This window comes from Balaenoptera acutorostrata, chromosome 14 (assembly GCF_949987535.1).
Source record: "Balaenoptera acutorostrata chromosome 14, mBalAcu1.1, whole genome shotgun sequence".
Taxonomy (NCBI): domain Eukaryota; kingdom Metazoa; phylum Chordata; class Mammalia; order Artiodactyla; family Balaenopteridae; genus Balaenoptera; species Balaenoptera acutorostrata.
In genome coordinates this window covers 27990258-28015459 of record NC_080077.1, presented here as the reverse complement: position 1 = coordinate 28015459, position 25202 = coordinate 27990258, and the positions used below count along the sequence as shown (strand labels likewise).

General features: G+C 38.7%; 2 protein-coding genes across 6 annotated transcripts in view; one reads left to right on the top strand and one right to left on the bottom strand.

Moving 5' to 3' along the window:
• The window catches only part of MTFR2 (mitochondrial fission regulator 2), a 90784-nt gene that overhangs the window by 4799 nt on the left and 60783 nt on the right, over positions 1 to 25202 (bottom strand). Inside the window, exons 8-9 of one of the 3 annotated variants that reach the window (XM_057527792.1) lie at positions 7044 to 7211; positions 4827 to 6190 (exon numbers count right to left, since the gene is read on the bottom strand). The exons of 1 other annotated variant lie outside the window; for it this stretch is intronic. In XM_057527792.1, coding sequence (XP_057383775.1) covers positions 6113 to 6190; positions 7044 to 7211 — 246 coding nt within the window. In that variant the 3' untranslated portion in view covers positions 4827 to 6112. Of the gene's footprint in view, positions 1 to 4826; positions 6191 to 7043; positions 7212 to 25202 lie in introns of those variants that run through there. One more of the 3 variants, XM_057527791.1, reaches the window with a different exon arrangement.
• The window catches only part of PDE7B (phosphodiesterase 7B), a 345318-nt gene that overhangs the window by 312514 nt on the left and 7602 nt on the right, over positions 1 to 25202 (top strand). For all 3 annotated transcript variants that reach the window (XM_057527800.1, XM_007190913.2, XM_057527801.1), the window contains 3 exons: positions 15006 to 15097; positions 20196 to 20340; positions 22311 to 22407. In XM_057527800.1, the coding sequence (XP_057383783.1) occupies positions 15006 to 15097; positions 20196 to 20340; positions 22311 to 22407 (334 nt within the window). The remainder of the gene's footprint in view (positions 1 to 15005; positions 15098 to 20195; positions 20341 to 22310; positions 22408 to 25202) is intronic.

Here is a 25202-nt window from a genome sequence, read left to right as displayed (position 1 = left end):
CATGATACAATATGGTTAACTGCTTTAGGCCCAGTGCTGTAGCCTGAATCTCACCCTTGGAGATAGCCTTCATTCAGGGTCAGCCTCAATGATGACCACAGCCAAAGAGCATGGGTTTGAAATAGGTTCAGAGTGTCCCCCAGGGAAGATTAAATTGGTTTACAAGGATATCCAAGGAATTCAATTTGCTCTGAAGCAGGTTTGAAATTCTCCCAAGTCAAACAGGATTCCTGAGTCTACCGTCTCATGGTCTGAGACTATCTGTCTCCATAGGAACCATCTAATACATAATGGCCAGTTGAAGCCAGTCCTTGTAGAACTTCTATAAATGATACTCCCAGGTGCAATCCTAATTCAGATTTATGTCTCTAGGGCCATTTCTTTTTTTAATCATGTTTTTATTTTTTTATTGAAGTATAGTTGACTTATAATATTACACTAGTTTCAGGTATACAATATAGTGATTCAAAGATTTTACAAATTATACTTCATTTATAGTTATTATAAAATATTGGCTATATTCTCCAGGGCCATTTCTGAACTTCTTTGGCCTCTGAGTCAGAGGTATGTTATCGAAGACAATAGGCATACTTTGTTGTTATAAAATTGTTCAACAGCACGAGTAGATTGGCCCAAAGAAGTCTTATCTGTGATATTACTTCAGATATTATAACCCTATATCATAAATGAATTATTCCCAGAATTTTCAACATGGTTTGGGGGAGACCTTTGGTTGTCATTAACAAAATCATTGCATTCAAGGGAGTCATTGATCTCAATTTTAGTAGATCTTTTGAAAAAATTCAGTGCGGGAAGGATTTCTAAAGGATTCCCGTAAAACAGTTGCGTTATACAAAACAGTGCAGCTTGAGGATAAAGTACAACTGAAACATGAAACAGAGCTTTTTTCCATCCAGTTGATTAGCTTTTGGTCTAGGTAGGAATTGGCATTCCAAGGTTTATGGATCCCCTGGTACATAATTCAGCACTGGGATCTCTTGGTCTGTCAGCCAGCACCTGGAGCTGGGATAGAAATGACCATAAAGAGGGAACAGGGTGACATAATTTAGAAAAACTTTTGATGATGAGCTGAAAACTAAACAAAGAAAATGAAAACTAAAACTAAACTTTCTAAACAGTCTCAGAAGCTAAATTTATTGCTTGGGGAAAACATTAAAAATTTGACCAGGGGAAAAAAAATGAATGACTGAACTGAGAGCTCCCAAATAGATTTTCTATTCCTATCATATTTTAATTCTGACTTTTCAGATGTCTTTAATTAAATAAAGAAAATCAAGCAACAAGACTGGCTACTTGATCTACTTCCATATAATGTAAATGCTTACCTAATTCTAGTTTCTCATCATCAAATAGATCACATCAATGGAGTTTAAGAGAGTATGTCCTGCTACTGACTGATTTGTACATGAAAATAAGGATCATAAAGCTGTGCTTTGACATGTAGTGTATATAAAACACGTAACGAATGCACATTTAGACAGAAAGTCAGAAAGAAATATGCCAGATATTAAAGATGTAAAAAACAAGAATGTCGAATTTCATTAACTACTCACTGCTAATTAACAAAAATTGATTCTCAAAAGAAAGATACTGCAGTCTACTTGTTCATATACTAAAAATGTTCTCAAATAAATGGATTCCTTACTTAAACTTTTGAAGTGCAGATAATTTTTAATAATATTTAATCTCTTTGTTAAAAATAAACATTCCTATAAATAAAAATAAATAAAAAAATAAATAAACATTCCTATACAACCAAATTCTTCAGCCTTTTCAACACAACCTACAGTCTTGTATATTTTGAACTAGCAACTATTTATTGCATGCATCAGATGATATACTAGGATCTAGGAGTACAAAGATAGAAAAATAAAATATAATCCCTGCCCTTGGACATCGGTTCAAACTCAGATGCTCAAAATGTGCAAAATCCAAGAAAACTTAATCCTAGTTTGAAAAAGTTTAGAGGAGTTAGCCAAAGATATGCATGTATATCTCTGTATACATACCTAGAAACAACTTTTTTTTAAAGCCTCTGAAGACAGAATTTACCCATGCTGTTCTTTGTATCCAAAGATGTTACAACAATAAAGTGAGCTATTGTTTTTTTCTAGCAGTGAATTTATCCATCTGAATTGTCTGGCCTGATGCTCAATAGGAAAGAGAAGGATCCTCTTGATAATGACTAGACAGAAGTTGGCATATAGGACTCAAAAACCACATTCAAGAGACTATCTTCATCAGTCCCGTGCTCAAATGGTCTTAGGCTCTCTTGGAGGCTAGAGATCCATGTCTCTAAGTTTTAGGAACAGTGTTGAGGGCAAACCAGTATCACTTAATGTCACAAAGATACTTCCAATATCCTAGAGCTGGCTAGTATAAAAGATGAAACTTTTATCAGCCAACTTGGGACTTTACATGTTAAAAGTAAATATTGTTAAGAGGACCTAAAAATAATATGAGATTTTAATTTTGTCCAAAAAAATATATATGATAGCTTTTACATTTGGCTATATACCGTTCTTATTAAGTATATGAAGGAGTTCCAAAAAGATAAAGAAAATTCCCTTTAAAATTCAGTTCAATGAATTGTATAACTAACCTTTATTCAACACTTACTATGATTCAAACACTAGGCTAAGTGATTTTATCTATTATATTATTTAATCTTCACAATAGCCCAGTTAGGTGGGTACTATCATCATACCTATTTTCCAGAAAGAGGAAAATTGTTATTAGGAAATCCAAGTGGGTTTTCCTGAAAATAAACAGCTAATTAATGGCAGAGGTGGAATTAGAACTCAAGACTTTTATCTCCAGAGCCAAATGTGCCTAAGCACTGCACATACTGCCTCTAAAATTCATATTGATCACCTGTGATGTGCAGGAAAGTAAGAGCTCTCCTCCAGGTTCTCCTATCGCAGGGAGGGAGACAGGAGGGTTATAGACATGTATCAATAGCTTAAGGTGGGAGAGCCTTTGCTAAGTGCTCTACGGTAGTTAGCTACAAACAAAATGTGATGGGAAGACAGAGGCAAAAGAGAAATTGATTCTGCAGATGGTTTCTGGAAATAAAAAAATTAAAAATTAAAACAAAAAACAAAAATAAACCTCATGGAGGGAGAGTAATATAAACTGGGCCTTGAAGTGTGAGTAACGTTTTGAGTAGCAGGGCAGAGAGTGTGACACCAAAGGCAGCATAAACTGGTGTACTTTGGGGATGAAAACCCACAACTCCAGAGTAACTGCAAATGGACTGTTTCTGTGGCCTTGAGCTGAGTATAGTCCTGTCATGAATGGCCCCTGCTCTCTGTTCAATGACTTGGGCATGTTATGATGAAGTGTATATTCTCTCTTTTGTAGACACTGTAGATGAGCTGTACAGAATGTGATCTGGGTCAGAAAATCTTGATTTCGCATTCAGTTGTCTGTCAGTGAAGAACTGGCATAACAACTCTTTAGGTTTTCAATTTCAAGAAAAAAAAATCGTGTTACATAAAATATCAACTCAGCAAGATCATTAACAACACATGATACTTTAAAATCTTTGGAAATACAGCCTTTTAGCCTACCAAGGGCCTGTTGGTTGAGACATAAATAAGCTTTCAGGAAACTATATGCAGATTTTCAGACGACGTACCTACACACATTTTTCTAGGGAGAGGATCCATGACTTATATTTTAAAATGAGTTATAGATCCAGAAAATATTAAGAACTGTGATAATGAGTGAAAAAATATATATACACACCATAGATATACATATATATTACACAATACATATACATATGTTGTGTAATATATGTGTGTGTGTGTACATATATATACATATGTATATATATACAAAAACCGCACACGCACTTGGTCAGCGAGAATAGCCAAGATGTGCCAGGAACTATGGGGCTTTGAGGACACCCTGTGCGTGACTTTGTACAATCCAGACTTACTATAAATGAGATAAAATGGAAGAGGGCTTCCTCTCCCTCCTTTTGTTGGCTGTGCTCTTTTAGTTCTAATAAATAAGAAGATCATTGCATAAGACCCGGCCTGTGCTTCTGCCCTGAGATAAAGAGCGAGCCAGGGCAGCTGGAGTGAAGGCCAAGTTAAAGGGCTCTCTCCCATTGTCCTCTGTCTGGGCCAGACTCACTAGCTGAACTGCCAACCCAAGTTCACCATGAAGACCATAAAGGCATTTCCACCTGGCACCACTCTCATCGGACTGGAAGCAGTCCAGGTGTCCGTGGTGGGCTAAGAGGGTACCTAACAGCATGTGAGAGATACAGCTGAGAATTTATTTTCTGTCCCTCCACCCTCCAATCCTCCAACATGGGGGTTCAGCAGTTTTGCAAAGTAAGTGTTAAATCAGACATGATATTGCTTATTACCATTGCAAAAGGAATTGCTCTCAGTTCAATTTAAAATCTAGAATATGATACAAATGAACTTATTTACAAAACAGAAACAGACTCACAGACATAGAAAACAAACTTATGGTTATCAAAAGGGAACCGGGGGGAACGGATAAATTAGGAGTTTGGGATTAGCAGATACAAACTACTATATATAAAACGGATAAACAACAAGGACCTACTGTATAGCACAGGGAGCTATATTCAATATCTTGTAATAAACCATATAAAAAAGTTAATTCCTTTTGATAGAGTCCAACTACATATTAACTAGTGACAGAACAACCTAATGAATAAAATAATTAATAATTAGTTGTTCCATGAAACAATGTATTTATTACATTCTCTATTTGTCTTGCAGAAGTTTATAATCATTTTTCTTGGTCACGTATCACAAGCACTTAGAAGAGGCCAGCATTTTTAACCACTTTTTATTCTTAGTGACTCTGCACCATAAATATGAAGTTAGAGCCAGGAGATATGTTTCTTCCACATGGTCCTGTGACCTCTACTCAAACAAGCAATTGCAAAGATTATATGTAACCTCATGATTTCTGCGGCATGAAAGGTGTTTTTGGCAAGTGGAGTGAAAATTGTCCAAAGGAGGTTCAAATTTGATTTTGTGTTTCATGAAGTTTCCGCTGTTCCTAGTGAGGTGGCTGGCACGTGGTACATCCACGGCCCTGATCTGAACACAGGCCTGCCCCGTGGACAGCAGTCAGTGTTCGGGCTCCTCGTGAGAGCCGTGTCTTCGGCAGATGCAGATCAAACAAGAGAAAGACATCTTCCAACAGGCAGTAAACATGGCAGTGCTATAGTTTCTTCAAGGGCCAAGGTCTTGTTTAGGACTCAAGGAGCTTCTGTTCCTCTGAGACCTCCTGGGCTGGGGCCCTTGCAGCGTTGCCAAGGAGACCACTGGGCTTGTTAGGGAAGAACTCAGTGACTTCATTATCTTCTGGAGTCTTGCTTCCCGGTTTCGTGAGCAATTAAAAATGAAAACACAGACTATGTTCCTGTTGTTGTTTTTCTTCCTGCCTCCGCTGGTTTAAAAGGTATAATTAACTCTGAGTCTTGTTGTACACCAGACTCAGTGTATCAACATCATTGTAAGTATTTTAATCAAAGAAAGTGTCCAATAAATAGGAGAAAAAAACAACAACAGTTTAAAGCTGCTTTGTATGATAGCAAATCTGCTCTGCCAGATTCTCTTTGACAAAGAGACTCTCGGTTTAATTTGAAAACCTGTGTTGGTGGTTTATTAAATGCCAGATGTGTTGTTATTCTAGAACAAAGAGATTGTTTTGTTCTTAGGGTGGATAATACTTGATTATTCAGATAAAAGGGGAAATAAAGGTTTTGCAGTAGGGGTTCGAAGAGTTTTATTTTGTTCAAAATAAATTCTGGTAGGTTTTGTGGCCGCAAAGGTGGGTGCTTACTCTCGCAACTTTACAGTGAAGATTATTCTTATTAATAAAACTACAGGTATGAAGAGTTTGTGACACTAGAACACATTCTCACTGGAATGATGTGAAATTGCTGAGCTGCTGCTTCTGAAAGTAGAGAGATGTTGTACCTGCTGTGGGATTCCAAAACAGTACTGGGATTTAAATGGATATTAAAGCAATATCATCTCATCCTATGTTCAGATCTCCATGAGCGATTCTGATGAGCATCTTCTTTTTTTCAATCTGCCTTTGGCTGATATTGGTCTCTGAGCTGCTGTGAAAGCCAGTGAGTCTGTAGGAGCAGAGCCACCTCCCTCTTAAGAAAGACAAAGATAATTTGGCCATTCCCTATGAAATACCAGTGCCTCCCAGCCTGCTCATGCCAGATCCTCCCCTAGAGCAGGGCACCAACATCTTCCATCCTGTCATCTACACTCAGCCTTGCCTGTCTCCAACCCTTCCGCCACTGTGCAGCCAGAATGAGTTTCCTGAAACTCAACTGTGACACTTAGATGCCTGCTTAAAATCCCATTGCCCTCAGGGTTAAGTCCAAATATCTTAACCCAGTTCACAAGCCTCCTTATGATCTGACCCTCACTACACTTTCCAGTTCCACTTCCCACCGTTACTCTCCCAGGCTCTATGCATCATCCAGTCTGAACCACTTTCAGAATCCCAGAGCCGACATATGTGCCAAGTGCTGGCAGTACAGAAGATAAACAAAACAAATAGAAATCCCTGCTTTCTACTAGGGGGATCAGAAAATAAGTAAAATATATAGTATGTTTGAGAGTGATCATTTCTAATGATTAAAAAATAAATAAAACAGGGAGGGAAGATATAAAGTGTCCCTCTTGCTCCAGGTCTTCACACACATGCTCTTCTTCCTTCTGCCTGTTTTAATGAAATGTAAACATGGCAGTGCTATAGTTTCTGTATTGCCTGCGTTCTCGGACTCCTCTCTAACTTACTCATCCTTTTGATCCCAATTTGGACAGATCTTCCTCCTGAAAGCCTTCTTTTTCTTTAAAAATCCATCTTCCATGCCCCTGCTATATGATTTCACAGCCCTCTCTTACTTCCCCTATCACGGTGTTTATCTCTCTAAACTGCCATTTCCTGATTAGACGTCCACATCCCCCATAGCCTGCAAGCTTCTAGGCACCTACCTCGTCCGCTGCCGTATCCTCAGCATCTGGCACAGTCCTCATGTTTAGTGAATATTCGTTGGGTTGTGGGACGTTTGCTGGATGCGCAAGTGGATGGATAGATGGATGGAGAGATGGATGGAGCACAGTTTGGACCCATGCAGCAAGAAAGACAGAACCTGAGTAACACTGAAAAATGAGAAATATTGGCCACAGTGAGCACACACGGGGACCCAGAGGGGAAAACTGAGAGACAGCAGCAAACAGACCAGAAAGCATATCCCCGTACTGTCCACTTAGTAGGTACTTGTGCTGATTATTGCATTATTACTTCCCTACATCAAGAGTACACCATGAAGACTGAGAAGCATCGTGGAAAATTCTTTATAATGATCTTCTTTTTTGTTTATCTTGCAATTGACAAATGCTATCTGATATATGTTATTTCTGGAGTCGTTTACCTGATCCTGGTCATCTGTGAGCGAATAGTGAGAGAGCCCATTGCTATAATAATTTAAAAATCTCTTCGACTTTTACCTGAGTCTAAGGATTTCACAGCAGAAGATTCCAAGTCTGGCTTTTATCAGCTATTGACGAAAAAATTAACAGGACTCTGTTACTTATACAGTTACTTAAACTTTTGCAGTTAGGGAACTTTGGGGTTTTGGAGGTTACTTACTTAGTATCCATTCAACAAATATTTAGTTATTTAAATGGCACTGTGCCACATACTGGTGCACAAAGATGAATACGATATGCTCCTCGTTCTCAATGGCAGTCATGTATGGCAGCAGCTTTAAACCAGGCATGTGTGCCCACGGGGATACACGAAGACTTTCCCAGGAGTACGCAGGCATGAATAGTGCTAACAGAATTCATTTTCAGCTCCTTAAACTGACCTACCTGGAATGTGCTTGCAGGACAGTCAAGCCAGTTCTACTTTCCACTCCTCTTTCACATTTACCCTGTTCCCATTGTACAAAAGAAAGACATGTCTCTTATACATTCTGCATATTGCATCTTGCTCCAATTTCACTAATATTGTCTATTGCCCCAGTGTGAAAAAATACCAAAGGAACAACTAAAAATATTCAAGGAAATCTCCTGTAACTGAGGTAATATAAGGCTCCCAGCCATCTCATGAATAAATGCATTGTCAGAACATTTTTATTCTTTTTATTTATTTATTTATTTATTTCTGGCTACTATTCGTTGCGGTGTGCATTACGGTGGCTTCTCTTGTTGTGGAGCACGGGTTCTAGGCACGCGGGCTTCAGTAGTTGTGGCTCGCGGGCTCTAGAGCTCAGGCTCAGTAGTTGTGGCACACAGGCTTAGTTGCTCTGCGGCATGTGGGATCTTCCCAGACCAGGGCTTGAACCCGTGTCTCCTGCATTGGCAGGCAGATTCTTAACCACTGCGCCGCCAGGGAAGTCCCAAAACATTTTTATTCTTAAGCATAATGTTTTCCAAATTTGCAGTATACATGTATTTTCATCAATTAGTTACCAATAGCAATTGCATTGTAAACCCAAGCTGGAAAAATATTTACTACTTAGAGCCTGATGTTAAGTAAATTTGTTAAATTAAAGATTCAATTTATATATCAATACTTATTTTTGTTTCAGAGAGATATGATAGGGTGATGATGAAAGAATTTCACACATGAAAATATATTACATTAAAATAAAATTCTATGGGGAAATAGAATGGAAATATAAGTTCTAGAGGGAAAAAATTCAATTTAAAATTTTTGACTTAAAGAATAAATTATTCATGTGTTTTCTTAAACATGTGATTAATAGGTATTAAATGCCATTGGTATTTTGATTCCCTTAGATACATTTAATGCATACAAGAGTTATATAATGATTTTATATTAAAACACCAATATTCACAAAAATGCAAGACATTACATCTTTTGTTACCATAGAAATTTGTGATTTTAGATATCAATTTTTTAAAGTATAGGGAGACCATAATTTTTCAAGACTATTTTAAGAGTAAATGAACAAAAACGTGTGAAAATTACTTATATGTAGGAGCAAGGCCAGTGAACAAAGTTGTTATAAGGTGTTTTGGACAGTAGGATAGAAGCTTGGGTTGGGAATGGGGAGCTAGAAGAGGGAGCTGTCAGTTCTGTTTGGAGAACCAGGAAAGTCTTTCCTAGCAGATGGCAGTGTCTGATCTCAGAAATAAGAAGTGTGTGTTTGTGTGTGCGTGCCCTCGCGCAGATGCGCGTGAGCCCACGCGTGCGTTTCAGACTTTACTAAGATGATTTCACCTCACTCTTTTTTAGAGTTATAAAATTCTTTATTATGATTCTTATGCAAAAACCAAGCATTATTCTAGATTAAGACATTGAAAAGGTCTTTTTATCAACTCTTTTGGGATGATATGGAAGATAATAAAGCAACTTTAAATAATGTGGTGTGTTAGTGACTTAAACAAGGGTAGAAGTTTGTTTCTATCCTTTATAAAAGAAGTTTGGATATTGGCAGTCCAGGGCAGGCGTGGTGGCTTCACAAAATTAAGAATGAGTGACCCAAGATCCTTTCAGTTCTTCAGTCTGCTATCACTGGGGTATGACACTTGTCCTCATTGCCCAGCTAGCTGCTGGAGCTCTAGCCATTCCTGCTGCATTCCAGACAGTGAGAAGGAAGGAAGGGATAAAGCAAAAGAAGCCTGTCCCAGATGAAACAGTTCCCTTTAAACAACTTTCCTTAAAATCCCACACAACATTTCTGCTTACATTTAATAGGTCAGAATTTAGCCTGATGATTCCACTTAGCTGTAAAGGAGGTTGGGAAATGTTATCTTTATTCTGGACAACGATGAGACTCCTCTAAACACTGAGCCATCCTAGCAGATCCAGAAATCAACCATCTCACTTTCATGCCTTTCACGCCATCTCCACTTTCCTCGTCCAAGCCTTTATCAGCTTTTGCCTGGATAACTGCCCTCTCCCCCAACCTTCTACACCTATTTCTACCCTTATCGCCTACCAAAGTCTATTTTCAACATAGCAACCAAAGTGATCTTATTTACGGTTAAGTCATATAATTTCATTCCTCCCAAACTTCTGCAGTGGATCCTTATTTCTCTCAGAGTAAAAATCAGAATCCTTACAATGGCCGGAAGACCACACATGATCTGGTATCGAATTACATCTCTAACTCCTTGTACCTGTACGTTCTCTTCCCTCGCTGCACATGGACCTCACAGCTGTTTGCTCCCCCTTGGGGGCCTTTACTTCAGCTGTTTTCTCTGGAACAGTCTTCCCTCATCAGCATGGTGAGCTCCCTCGTACCTTCAATTCTTTGCTCTAATCTCACCTCTTACCCTGACTACTTTACCTTCCCCATCCCACCCCTCCAAAGACTCTCAAATTCCCATTATTCTGCTCTACTTTTCCTTCTTTCCATGCATTTGCTATCTTCTGGATGCTATACTTTTTTTTCCAAAGTATTTCTTGTGCTTATTGTTTATTATCTATCTCTCTCTATCCCTGCTACCTCTAGTTCTCTGTCTCTTTTGTTCACTGATATATTCCAAGCACATATTACAGTGCCTGGAACATAGTAAGTGTTCAGTATGTTTGCCGAATGAAATCAAGTAATTTGTTCAGTTATATACTTAACAAATTAATAGAAAGCACTTTCTCTGTGCAAGGCACACGGTTGAGTGGATACAAAAGGAACGAGGCAGGGTTCCTGCTCACATACAGTTTATAATCTAGTAAGAAGAACAGGAAGTACATACACAACTGTCACACACATCAACGGGACTGACAGCAACTGGCCTCAGGACTTGAGGAATGCCGAGAAAAAGAGCTGTAGGACTCAGAGGAGAGCAAGTGCGCCTCTAACTGGACTCGTTCCAGGTGGCTTTGTGGATGGAGTGTTTGAATTGGACTTTGGAAGACAGGTTTTAGTTTGATAAGGAAACATAGAGGAGTTTGAGGAACATAAACTACCTTGAAAGGCATGAAAGTGGCAAAAGGAAAGGCCATTTTCATGTATTAATAATGTCAATAATAAGTTATAGTTTTATTAATATGGTGTCATTTATTTGGACTATAAGACCTTTGTAGGAAAGGAAAGGTAAAGGTATTCAATTATCTCAAACATATAGGAACGGAATGATATAGTTGGGACAATTTTTAGGGAGCACTGAATGCCGAGCTAAGGAGTTAAGCCTAATATATCTGATAGGACACCAAGGTAGAGTTTGGAGCAGGGCATGGGAGAAGGCAGATGGCACGATCCTACTGAAGTTAGGTGAGCTCCTTGAGGGCCGCAGTTTTGTCTTATTCACCTTTAGACCTCCAGTGCCTGCCATGGCACCTGGCCTATTAGGAGGTGTTCAAAAAATATTAGTTTATATTTCAACCAATGATTAGGGAGATGGTAAAAAATTTTGTCAAATAAACAAGTCACATTCTGGAAGTTGTAGGGAGGATGAATAGAAGGAAGGATAATTAAGGATAATAAAGCACTAAAATAGGGTCACTTCAGTGAAAGGAAGGGATGGGTATAAGAGACGTCATGATGGAAGAACCAACAGAACTCAGAGACTCAGATGTGAGGGCCGAGAGTGGCTGAAGGATGAATCCTCCCCCAAGACAATCTAAATCTCCTCAACTCATAACACACTCAAACTACAAGATTTTTTGAAGTGACACCAAATTTGGAGGTATGTGCAAAGATTCCAGTGTGGATTTAGAAACTAACATCTAATTAAAACAATCAACCATTGACTTTTAAAGCAGCAACTATAGATGATTTGGGGGAAAATTAAGTATAACTGTAGGCATTCATCAGTTTATAAACGTCAGGCTTCTGAATGCTTGGATGTGGGTGAACAGAGGTAATTCTTAGGAGACAGCAAGTGGAGGTGTGCAAAGCTTAGGTCTTGATGCCTGGCAGACCTGTGTTGAAGGCCTTTCTCAGTTACTGACTAGCTATGTGGCCTCTCAGAGAAACCTGGGGTTTCATTTGCTGTGAGTTAATGATTAAAACAGTAGACAGTTATGTGAGAATTCAATGAGATCATGTAAAGGGCCTGGCACACAGTGGGTGCTTCAGAAATGTTAATCCCCCCTCCCTAAACTGCTCTTCTTCTGCATCCAGTGGAGTACCCCTACCTCCAACACAACTGTGGCCAAAACATACTTTTATTTATAATGACAGCTCTGTGAAAGGTTGTGTTTGTAATATGTATGCTATTTTCTTTTATTCTGTGCCAGCTTCCAGGCCCCCGCCATTTCCTCCCATTTTCCTGGTGCTCATCTCCAAATATGGTTTCACCAGCAAATTTCCCAAGTATCCGTTTATTCTGTCTTCAGGAAGATTATTAATGAAGATGTTAAGTCAGGCTGGCATAAATGACAATGCTTAAGGCAATTCTCCAGACGCTTTTGTTCCACTCAACAGGGATATGGCGTCATTTATCATTAGGTCTTGTTACAGTTTTCCGGGCCCTTGAAAAACTCACGTGAGGGCACTCATGTCACATCTACTTGAATTAGTCTTGCAAGTGAATGCTCATGAGTGACTGAATTAAATGTCACAGCAGGGATAGAACATCTGTTACATCACACTAACCTATCACTCTCTGCTCTCATAAATCTTTACAATCAAAACAAATTAGTCTAGTATGTTATTTCTCATAAACATTGTCTTTTGCTGTGTGTAGCTCATGCCCAAAAGGAGATAATAGACTGGTTGATAAAAGTAACAAAATCTCATCACAGGTTCAAACCTGGTCAAGCGGTGCATAAGGAATAATGACTCCTTGGCAAAGAGAAATGAATGGCAATAGAGCAGCCTGTACAGAGAGTCGGAATAAGACTCCACCTCGTGAAACTCATTCTACAAAGTCCTGGGGAGAAATCATGACCTGGTTTTAGAACCAAGAATAGTTGCAGTTTTCTTGAACTTGTTTTTTCCTAATAGACCCTAGATTGTGTCACTCCTGGGAGATTCTCTTTTCCCATTTGCTGAAAAAGTTGAGCATTACACGGATGGCACAGATATAGTGGCAAGAAGAGTGGGGTTGCATAATGATGGAGTAGTTTTCAGTCTCCGTCCTGGCTCCATCAGTCTCCATATTATTTTCCTTGCTTCTTTCCCCTCACTTTTTTTTAATTGTGGCAAAATACACATAATATAAAATTTACCATCTTAACCCTTTTTCAGTGTACAATTCAGTGGTACTAAGTACATTTGCACTGTTGTGCAATCATCACCACAATCAAGCTCTAGAATTCATCTTGCAAAGCTGAAACTCTGTACCCACAAAACAATGTTGTGTTGGCCAAAATATTCATTCGGGTTTGTCCATAAGATGGTGCGGAAAAACCCGAACGAACTTTTTGGCCAACCCAATAACTCCCTATTCCCTCAGCTCCCCTGGCAACTGCCATTGTTTCTGTCTCCATGAATCTGAATCTGACTACTCTAGGTACCTCATATAAGCAGAATCACACAATTGCCCCCTACTTTTTTCAACTGCAGTATAGTTGATATACAATATTGTATGTTACAGGTGTACACTATAGTGATTCACAGTTTTTAAAGGTTATACTCCAGTATAGCCAATTACAAAATATTGGCTATATTCCCTATGCTGTACAATATATCTTGTAGCTTATTTTAGACATAATAGTTTGTACCTCTTAATCCCTTTCCCTTACATTTCCCCTCCCCCCTTCCCTCTCCCCATTGGTAACCACTAGTTTACTCTCTACATCTGTGAGTCTGCTTCTTTTTCGTTTTATTCACCAGTTTGTTGTATTTTTTTTTTTTTAGATTCCACATATAAGTGATATCTCTGTCCTTGTCTTTCTCTGTCTGACTTATTTCACTTCGTATAATGCCCTCCAAGTCCATCCATGTTGCTGCAAATGGCACAATTTCATTATTTTCTGTGGCTGAGTAGTATTCCAGTGTGTGTGTGTGTGTGTGTGTGTGTGTGTGTGTGTGTGTGTATACACCACATATATATATGTATGTATATACACCACATCTTCTTTGTCCATTCATCTGTTGATGGAAACTTAGGTTGCTTCCATGCCTTGACAATTTAGCCTCACTTTTAATAAATGCTATCTTCCTGTATTTTTTGTAAGTTTATAACACCTCTTGAAACAAAATGGAGAATGAATAAATAAGAAAATAAAGGGAAAAGATTTCTTGGTGACTAGAAGAGTTCTATTCTCCGTAAATGAAGTCAGTGGTAAGGCCATAATGTTTGCTAATATAGAACAAAACGCAATAGCTTGTAAGAAATACTCATTATTTAAATGGTTAGCTAATGTTCAGACAGGCAGCATACTTAAGGTCAAAGGAGAGACTGGATGTAGTAGAGGTTTCCACAAAGGAAGAAATATCAAGATAGTTGAACAAGGAAGCAACTGTAGATTCAAACCCAGACCTAATGGGCTAAGTGCTGATATACTGATCACGAAGATTATTGACAGTGGTTCTCAGACTTTAGTGTCCACAATAATAAATCACCACAAAGCCACCAAAACAAGACTGCATTGACTGGGACACATAATCACATCAGAGGTTGTGAGGCCTGCCTCTGTTCTGTTAAGTAGTATGATTTTGGATTATATTATGCACATAGCCCTGTGGTATCCATTACTACCTACTTTTACTGCCTCACTTTCTTTCTTCTACACTGTTACCTGAATGCACTTTCAAAACCAGACAGAGACAGGACTGCAGCTGCTAGAAATAGACCCGCATTCAGCCCTCTGGTGGAAGGTCAGCGGGGCCTTGACCCACACACACACTATTATTATAGCCTTGAGAATAGGCCTGCGGTTGTTTTATTTTGTATTTCTGCTCTGCCTCTATGTCATCAGGTACCAGCTGGCCAGAGGGAAAATACTGGCCTCCACAGAGCTGTGTTCAGCGAGAGAGATCGGTATCTGGCTTCTCCCCCACTTATAGTTTTAATTTTCTTTCTTTCTAGAATATGTCTGTGCTGGAGAATCACCACTGGCGATCTACGATCGGCATGCTTCGAGAATCAAGACTTCTGGCTCACTTGCCAAAGGAAATGACGTAAGTGGCGTAGAGGTGAAACATACCAATGTCCACACTTTATAGAGATAATACGCTTTCTCTTGGGCTTGAGACCGCCAGAGTTAATGGCAGGGAGCCAGCCCACTGTGCTTCCGGCCCGTGCTGCCTTGGTTGCCTATCAGAGGAGATGCGGTGTCAGTTACAGCAACCCAGAAACCAGAATCCCTCTGTGAACTCTGAAAGGGCCTGGAGAGCGTAGGACCTAACGTCAGGAAAAGAGATAATAAACAGCTCTCAGCTTTCACACTCTTCGGCATCAACGCTGTGCTTTGCCAAATTCCTGTCTTTTATGTTAGCAAAATTGTCCTCCTGTGTAGATCCAAATAATAAATATTTATCAAGAAGGAACACAGGAGTTCCCAAGCTAGATTGAAGCCTAGTTCAATAAAGCATGTTTTGTTATTGCCAGTCTTAGCAAAAGGAGAAGTCAGGAATTCTTTTCTAAAATGTCTTTTGTTAAGTAACTGAATTGGCCCCAGCAATTTTTTTCACCAGGAATTTACCTATGTCTCTTGCATTTTAAACAGAAAAGGAAATACTAGTTTCCTGGTCCACTGTTCTTCAGCCCGGGTATTTAGGTCGAGTCCTACTAAATCCAAGACCATGGCCTCATTTCCACCTGGCCTCAGTTTAGCTGCTGTACCACATTGGCCTTAATTTAGCTGCTGCACTGTCTTCCAAGGTCACCGCTAATTCCTATCTGTTTAATTCAAATGCACAGAACCCAGGGTAGCTAGGAGGGAAAAAGTAAATAGATCCCTGTACCGTCTTTCTGAAGGGCACACAACTTAAGGTCAAGGACCACGTGGTGTCTCTCGGTAAAGCAGGCAGGATGCTCTGCGCTCGCGGGTTTACCCCTGGCACGCTGATTCCATCTCATGCTGTTTCCTAGCACCCAGAGGAAAGTGGAATTTGTGGAAGGAACTTCAATTCTGATAACATTTTACCCCCGAAACCAAATAAAACCAATCCTCACACATGGAATAAAAACTCGTGCCTTTTACTAAAACAATACATTGCAAAGATAGAAAGAATTAAGTGCAAAAAGAACTAAAAACTAGAGCAAAAAATCAAGTAAGAAGGAGGAGAAAGGAAGAGGTGAATAGGAAGCCAAAGAAAGAGAGAAGAAGAAGGGAAGGAGAAGGAGACAGGAAGGAATAAAACGACAGGAAAACGGGAGGAAGAACCTGGGACCAGACTTGTCCCTGTAACGCCCTCCTTAATCCTGCTCGTTGCTCAATTAATATTCATTTCCTAAGATACTTCTACTCATCCCTATGGATTCCAAAAAAAATACTATATTTTTATATGTTTTTGTGGAACATAGTGTTATAAATTGCTTTTGCTAGAAGAAAAACTGTTATGCAATAATATACGTGAAAGGACTTTATAATGAAATTTACAGTCATCCTACTCATAGTGAGTATCCTATCCTCATGTAAATGCCTTCAAATCATTTTTCTGATTCTGAAAGACAGGTTAACCGTACACACTAAGGAAAAAATCAGAAAAGTATTAGTTTGCACCATATGAAGTTGCTGTTTTTGAGAGCCCAGAACAGTAGAATAATGGCAGTTTCATATGATTCAACCTAATATGAAGAAGAAAAATGAGATTACTGGTAATCCAGCAGTTCAGGAATAGTAAATGTTAACCTGGCTGGTTTGTTTCCTTTTAGTCTTTTTTTCAGTACAACTATATTTTAAAGAAATGGGGAAGTTATCTCATACAGTGTATGTCCTGCTATTTTTCACTTACTGTAAAGGTCTTTTTCCATATCATTAAACCTGCTACTAAAATAAAGTATTGCATTTCATTGCATCAAATTGTATTGACTATTGCCTATTGTTGGGAATTTAGATGATTTCCAAATGTATGTCATTATAAATAATGCTTAACAAGCATCCTTAAACATATATTTTTATCCCAAACTACGATATTCTATTTTCTCAGAAACTGTTTGTGGTTAGGAGTTATGGATCAGAAAGAAAGGTGTGAATTTTTAAGGTTCTTGTTGTATACTATCAAATTGCTTTTCCAAAAAGCTGTATCTACCTGTATTCCCATTGGTAGATTATGAGAAAATCTACCAATGTACCATCACCAAAATTGAGTTTTATCTCCATTACCTTTTTAAAATATTTGCAGATTTGACAGACAGAGAGAGAGAGAAAGAAAGAAAGAGAAGGAGAGAGAGAGAGAGAGATTCATTGATAACAAATGAGACTAAAAATTTTTCATGTATTTACTGGCCACTGTTATTTCTTTAGAGAACAAAATTTTGTGTTTGATCTTTTATTTTCTTATGAGTATTATTATTCATTTGTAAGAAGTTTTTGTATTTTAACTGAAGTAACCATTTGTTATATGTTGTAAATATTATTTGAAGCTTTTAGTTTGCCTTTTAACCTGGTTCATGAAACATTTCACCTAACTAAAATAGTTATGTTTCCTGGTTATAAATTTAATAAATATTCATATTTTTAAAGAATTCATACAATATTGAAAATTATTTTTTAAGTGAAAATCATTCATAATTCCCCTAGATGTCTTTCCAAATTCTTCTCTATGACCATAGAGATCATGTCTTACATACTTTGTATCCTGTTTTTTAACATAACAATAAAACATGGTATTTTTCCATGTCAATAAATATAGCTTATACATCATCATATGAAATAATTGCATAGTATGCTTGTAACATGGTTCATTTAACCAATCTCCTATTTATGAATTCTTGTGATATTTTTCTCCCTAGAATGTTTCATTATTTTAAACAATAGGATAAACATTCTTATAACATATATCTTTACTAACTGTACCTTTACTAACATGTTCATAGTAAATTTGTAGATGAACTGTTGGTCAAATTATTTATATTTATTGCTTTTAACACTAATTCCTAAATTACCCTTCAGGAACACTGCACCAATTTACACTCTAACAGAGAATAAGAAGGAAGATTTCCCCATATCGTCAACAGCATTAAGTATCACAATCATTAATTAATTCATCATATTATTTAGCAGTTACTTTTAATCCTTGCCAATAAAAGTGTGGGAAATAGTGTCACATAGCTGTTTTAATATTTTTTGTTATACTAAGAATATTTAATATCTTTTCATATTTGGGGAACATTTTAAATTTCTTTTGTGAATTGCCTATTTTCTGAGATTATTTCTAATGTCCAGAAGTAGATTAAAGATGTGTATGTGGCTTAAAAACAAAAATGTTAATGATGAAACTATAAAGCTTTTAGAATATAATGTAGGGGAATATTTTCATCAGAGGTAGGAAGGATTTCTTAAATAGGAGAAAAATATTAACCTAAATAAAAATATTTATAGGTTAAGCTATATTAAAAATTAAGACTTCCTTTCATCAAAAGACATCATAAAGAAAACAGAAAGACCAGCCACAGAGTGAGAGAAGATATTTGCAACACATAAGTGACAAAAGACCATTATTGAAAATATATTAAAAACTCTAAGAAGCAATAAGCAAAACAGAAACCACCCTATAGAATAGTAGGTAACGACTAGAATAGAAACTTCACCAAAAAAATAGAAATGACCAATAAACACATGAAAATATGTCCAATCTCATTAGTTATCAAGGAAATTCATATTAAAATTATAATGAGTTGCGTGACATTGGCAAATGGGCAAAAGAAATGTAAAGTGTAAGACTATAAAGCAATGAGAACCTCATCTATTACTGTTTGGAGTGTAAATTTATACAACTGTTTTGGAAATAATCAGCAATATCTAAGAAATTGAAGATGAACGTCTCTGTCATCCAATAATTTTATTCCTGGATATAGTCCCTAGAGAAACTTTGCACATGTGCAACTGGAGGTACATAAGGGTGTTTATTGTGTCATTTTTTCCATAGTAGTCAAAAGCTAGAAACTACTCAAGTGACCATCAAAAGTAGAACAGATAAATACATTGAAGTATAGTCCTACAATGGGATACAATATAATCAAGAAAATGGATGAACGACAGCTCACACATCAACTTAGGTGACTTTCAAAAATATGTTAGGCTAAAGAAGCAAGTCACAAACTGATACTTATCACACAACTTAAAGTGCAAAAGCAGTTAAAGTTAAACCATATTATTTAAACATGCATACACAGGTGGTAAAATTGTTATAAGTAGCAAGGAAATTATTAAAACAAAGGTCAAGAGAGTGGTTACTTCAGGGGTTGAGGGGAGGTGGGGTTGGATGAGACACAATGAGGACCTCTGGGGTACTGGCAGGCAACGATCTTGACCTGGATGGTGATTGTAAGATGTTTATTTGATATTTATTCATTAAGTTGTATATGTGTACTCTATGCTCTCTACTTAAGTATACTTCACCTTTAAAGGTGAATTTTAAAAATAGGTACGGATATTCCTCCCGTTGATTACTTTCCATATGTGAGGAAAAGCTCTGATTTGTTTTTCCAAAATATCCCATTTTCCATATACCATTTGTTGACCAATATATTGCTTGACCACTGCTTTTTAATGGTGCCTTAATCAACTGTGATTCTTTTTTAAGTTCCAGTATCTCTTTCCAACCTATCAGTTTTGTTCCCTTGATGGGCCTTTCCATTCCATAGAATCAGTCGCTATTATTGTCTTCATTACTGTTACTATTATCATGCCCATTTCTCTCCCCATGCAAATCTTAAAGTTTGAGTTGGTTTGAACTCTATAAAAAGCACAATTCAAATGCCTGTGATTCTGTGAGTCTTTCTGTGTCCTCCTTAAAGCATACATTTCTCGTTGGCTTTCGATCTTCCCACCCATAGGAACCATGGGAATGTATAAACTGCCACAACTCTCTTCACCCACGGTTTCAATCTCTCTGTCCAGTCCTTGGCATACATCCCATCCAAGGACAGAAATGATGGTGGGTGAAAGAATCACTCTCGGGCTGCCAGGACTGGGATTCTGTGTAATAAACAGAATCAGAGGCAGAAATGAGAGTACAAGCCACCTGATGATGACAGAATCAATCAATCACCCTCCTCAAAGGGATTTGCTTTGTGTGTGTGTTTTCTCTTTCATTCTTGTGGATGCAGACAGGATATTGAACAGCAGCTGGGCTCCTTGATCTTGGCAACAGACATCAACAGACAGAATGAATTTTTGACCAGATTGAAAGCTCACCTCCACAATAAAGACTTAAGACTGGAGGATGTACACGACAGGCACTTTATGCTTCAGGTAAACAACAACAAAAAGAAGTCATTATCCTCACTGGGTAAAACACTTAAGGATACCATCCATCATTTTAATGCATCTGAGAAGAAATATCTCCCATGGTATAAGCTAGAGCGGTGATCTACTTTATTAAAAACTTTGAGACACATGAAATTTTTAAGTGGTTTCCAAGCAAGTAAAATCTGGGTTTCACGTCAGTAAGTTGATAATATCTCATTTTTCCTTGTTTGGTAACTGCTTCACCACAACGTAGCCCTGCTGTGTAGTTGCATGCAATAAGAATCTACCACATTTTGTGGCTTGATATAAAGTTGATCACTATCATACCTGTGCAATGTAGAAAACTGTTTCTTTAATACAAAAGTATATTATGTTAACTATAGTACTAACAAAAATTGAAAAATGAGTATCCTTCCTTTACCTAAAGCCTATTTAATTAAACCCTGCTTTACTTCCTTTTACTACCTTAACTCATATTTTCATCTGAGGCTCAGACGTGATTACCTAGTCTTACCATTTTTAGGCACCAATAAATAAATGATTTTAAGTTTAATTGAATGAACTGAATCATATCTAGCCCAACCCTTTCTGCTTCCTTCCATGGCAAAAAGCCATTTATGAAGTAAGAAAGACCAAGATGAGAAGTGGACCTTGGAAGCAGAAGTCTAACCTGGTATCCAAACCAGAGCCTTTTGCTTGATCTTCCATTTTCTCTCATTTTCCTTCTTTCCTTTTGGCACAAAAGACTGAATGGGTGAATCCTGGACGCATCTAGATAGGCCAGCTTTAACCACGGACATGGACCTGCACGTGGGAGACTGAACCATACCGTTTTTTCCCTTCCATGCCTTCAGGCTGCCTTTGGAAGCTGTCCAACTGCTCCATCCTTTTTAAGGAAATACCCTCCTCACAGCTGTAAAACTGTATCTCCCTCCTTCTTTCTTCCCAAACTAGTCTTCTCATCCCTGAGTGCCACAGACGCCTGATTTTAGAGACTCAAGCCTAGTTGTGAGTAGCTGAAAGATTTGGCCTGGACACTTGCATTTCAAAAGGAAAGCTTGCTAACATACACGAATCCCTCAAGGGCGGAACCTGGAGGGGACTTCTGCCCCTGACCTACTCCAACATGTACTGGTGTCCCCATTCACCAGGAAATAAAGAACCAACCAGGTTCGCGACTTAATATGATTCAGGCTCTCCCAGACCCCAGCACTGCTAGCAGTTCTATGATCCCAAAGAACTCGGTCAAAACCAACAGACCTTGCTGATGGACGGGCATGCCACCAGAAGCCCAGCTGGGCAGTGGGCTCTTGGCAGTTGGTAGTTAAGGGGGAGAACTTACTTCTCTGGAAATCCAAGGAAACCCTCCCAGGGTCAGCATCTCTGACGAAAGCTGGTATCCCAGATGCAGAACAGTGTGAGCAAAGCCAAGAAGGCCCAGATTTATCTCTGCAAACCAAACACTCCTAGGCTTGATGACTTAGCTCCCTGGCTGGCAGTCTGAGCTTGTTCACACTCACAGACACAGGCATATAAATGCAAACACAAATAATTTAATGTATGGAGTCAGTCAGTGTGGCCACTGTGAGAGTGAGGTCCCAGTGATCTCCCTTGAGGTTGGCTGGGGCCCCTGCGGCCTCCCTGCCCACACCACAAGGAGTGGGACAGCAGAAGGAGCCAGGCCACGGCTTTCCTTGGCCTGCCTGCCCCACGTCTCCTCCAGGCAGCTCTGTGTCCTTGGACGATGGCTCTTCTCTCCTTCTCACTGCTATAAAGTGGGAGTTCTGAATGAAGGTTTTGTGCGGTGATGAATAAGTGCTGTTTCCTGAAGAGGCACGTCAGGGAAGCCTCTATAAATACAGGCCTGGTACCATGAGGCCGACCAGCAGGTCTGATGGCCCCTTGGGCTTGGGGTGCATTTGCTGCTCAAAGATCATCCTCTGACCATCTCTCCCTGCCCTGTCATTTCTCAGATTGCCTTGAAGTGTGCTGACATTTGCAATCCTTGTAGAATCTGGGAAATGAGCAAGCAATGGAGTGAAAGGGTCTGTGAAGAATTCTACAGGCAAGGTTAGTAGTGATCCGACAGCTGATTTTTCATTGCCCCTTCTCCTTTCAGGCATTTATCCTAATAAAACAGGAAATGGATCATCTATCATGACATTTGTTCTTTCATCAACTCTTATTATCCCAGCCTTTCTCTTTAACCCTCTTGCGAACCATCCAGCCCTTTTCTGGAAATAATTTGAAAATATTAATAAATAACACTGATTTACCATGGAAACAGGTAATAATGAGGTACAGTAAAAATGAGCAAAAGGGGGATATGTATATATAATTTGTTAACGGTTTTTCTCTGTGGATATAAGAATGTGCAGGACTGTTTGATTTTTACTCTGACCTTCATTTTTATGAGCTGAGCATAGCCTAAAGGCTAAATGCCATTTGGGATCAATGTTTTCCACTCTGACAGAAGGACTTAGACTTTTTTTGTATTCCTTTCCCTCACTTTCTTAAATAAAGTGAATAATGAAGTAGAGCACAGCTGGCCAGTGTTCATCCTCTCAAATATATACAGTGAAAAGACAAGTGGCCCCAAGTTAGGGTATAAATTTTAAGAGATTAACCTCATTCAGAAGTAAAGCAATGAATTAACAGCAGGATCTTGATGTTGGGTGGGATCTTGGCCTTTAAACACAGCTTGTTTCTTCAGGCCCGGTTTCAGTGCTCAGGATGTTTTTTCAGGCACAACAGTGCCCTGATGTTAGTGACAGGATCAGGTCTGAGAGGCTGAGAACAAATAAAGCGTGAAGTGTCCCACATACCAGTTCTGTGGGGAGGTCAAGTAGCAACAGTGAGCCTTTTGGAGAAGCCTCCGTAGAAAGATGTGTGACACTGAGATGGTCCCAAAGACAGAAGACAAAGCAGAACGGATAGGGTTCATGTGGGACCAGAAGGCTCTGCTCCCCATCTCTTTCCTTTGAGTAAAAGCACTCATGGAGCTCCCTCTCTATGTACTTTCACTTCAAATGAGTGTGACTGGTTAGAAAACAAAAGGACAGTTCTAGTTGCCCATGATATAAAATCTCCACTGAGAGAAAAACAAAAGGCAATATGATGAACTTAGAGCAAGGAGGTTTCGGGTTAGATAAGATAAATACTTTCTTTACTATAAGATACAGAAAATATTGAAATAGCATAGCAAGAAAAGGGCTAGGATCTTCATCCTTGATCAAGCAATGATTCTATTCTGTCCCTCTTGGTTTTGACTCAGTCATGCATTCTTGTTGGCATTGATTGGAGTTTAACCCTTTCATTTGCTTATCTTGGACCCTATTTGGATTATGAGCAACTTGGGGCCGGGACCATGTCCCTTGGGCAGATGGTAAGGCCCACAGAGCTGGTGAGTTGAAGTTGTTAACTAAGTGAAGTCAATGGGATCTACCAATAAAGGTAATCTGTAAGATGTCTTGGCAAAAACTTGTCCTCATAATAATATGCATGCGCAGCATTATAAGATAGAACAACCTAGAATATTTGTAACTCTGATCACTAAAGGTGAGCTTTCAAACACTTTGCTCTAGCATGTTTCCTAGCAGAGAAAGGAGAATACAGAGGGCATGTCGGGTCCTTTTTATTTAATAGCCTTATGGTCTAGCAGAAGTTCAGCTTATTTAAGAGGAGACCAGACTCTCTGGTTATCCAAACTTCTTGTCCTCCATACTGAATTATTTTTTTAGAAATTCTATAAAGCACCATTTGTATCATTCTGATTAATCTTCTTCTGGCTTTAAGTTTAGGATTTGGGCTTCCATAGACTGCTAACAGCCCCAGCCAAAGTATCTTTAATGATTTGTGATGTTGAGCAAAGGAAAAACCCTAAAATCAAGGTCAGGGACAGAAGGGGAAAGGAAGATGAGATCCCATGAATTAGGAAGACAGTGTTAAATTCTCAGAACAGACATTAGGATTCAAACATCATTCACCCTCTTCCCCTCAGTGCCTTAAAAATGTAGAATTTCTGTCCTATTGTAACTGCAGATTGGTATTTCTCAATGAACCAAGATTCCCAGAAGTTTTCATTGAACATCTGCTTCCAGCCTTGTCTAATCCTCAGCAAAGCTGTGATTTTCCTATGTGCAAAGACCCACTGGGGGTGTCATGAAGGAGGCAAAGAATTATAGTTAATGTTTCATAAGCTCAAAATACTAACCAGTAAAGTTCCTGGAGGAGAGAAACTCCAATTTTCCTCTTTGTATTCTCTACATTGATTAACAAAGTGTCTGAAATATGCAGTGCTTTGTAAATATATGTTGAAATAAGTGAATGACTAAATGATCCAATTGGAAGACCTCTTATGGTAGAGGTCACAGGAGAAGACCTAGTGCTGAGGATGGCAGAATCTGAGCTGGGTATTCAAGGATGTGTAGTGACTGCACTTTCCAATAGGATAAACGCGAGGCACATGTAGCTAGTTAAATTTAAATTAATTAGATTAAATAAAATGGAAAATTTAGTTCCTCAGTTTTCTTGATCTGATTTCAAGGGGCTACTATAGTGGGCAGTGCAGAGAACATTTCCATCATTGCAGACAGTCCCAGTGGTCTAGATAGAGAGGAGTTAGAAATGGACAGAAGCACTGCGGACCATCCCCCTGCCTCATAGACCAGCTTGGTCCCATAGAAGGTAAGAATATGAGGATCTGTTGAGGCCCCTGTGCACCAGGCTAAAAGTAGAGAACATGGCAATGGGAGTCATCTTAGAAAGTACAGTTAGGGCAACATGTATAATTGAAGCAGAAGAAATACTAAAGAAACTAGCTACGAAGCAAAAAATCGGAATGAGTTATTAAGAAACCAGACAAA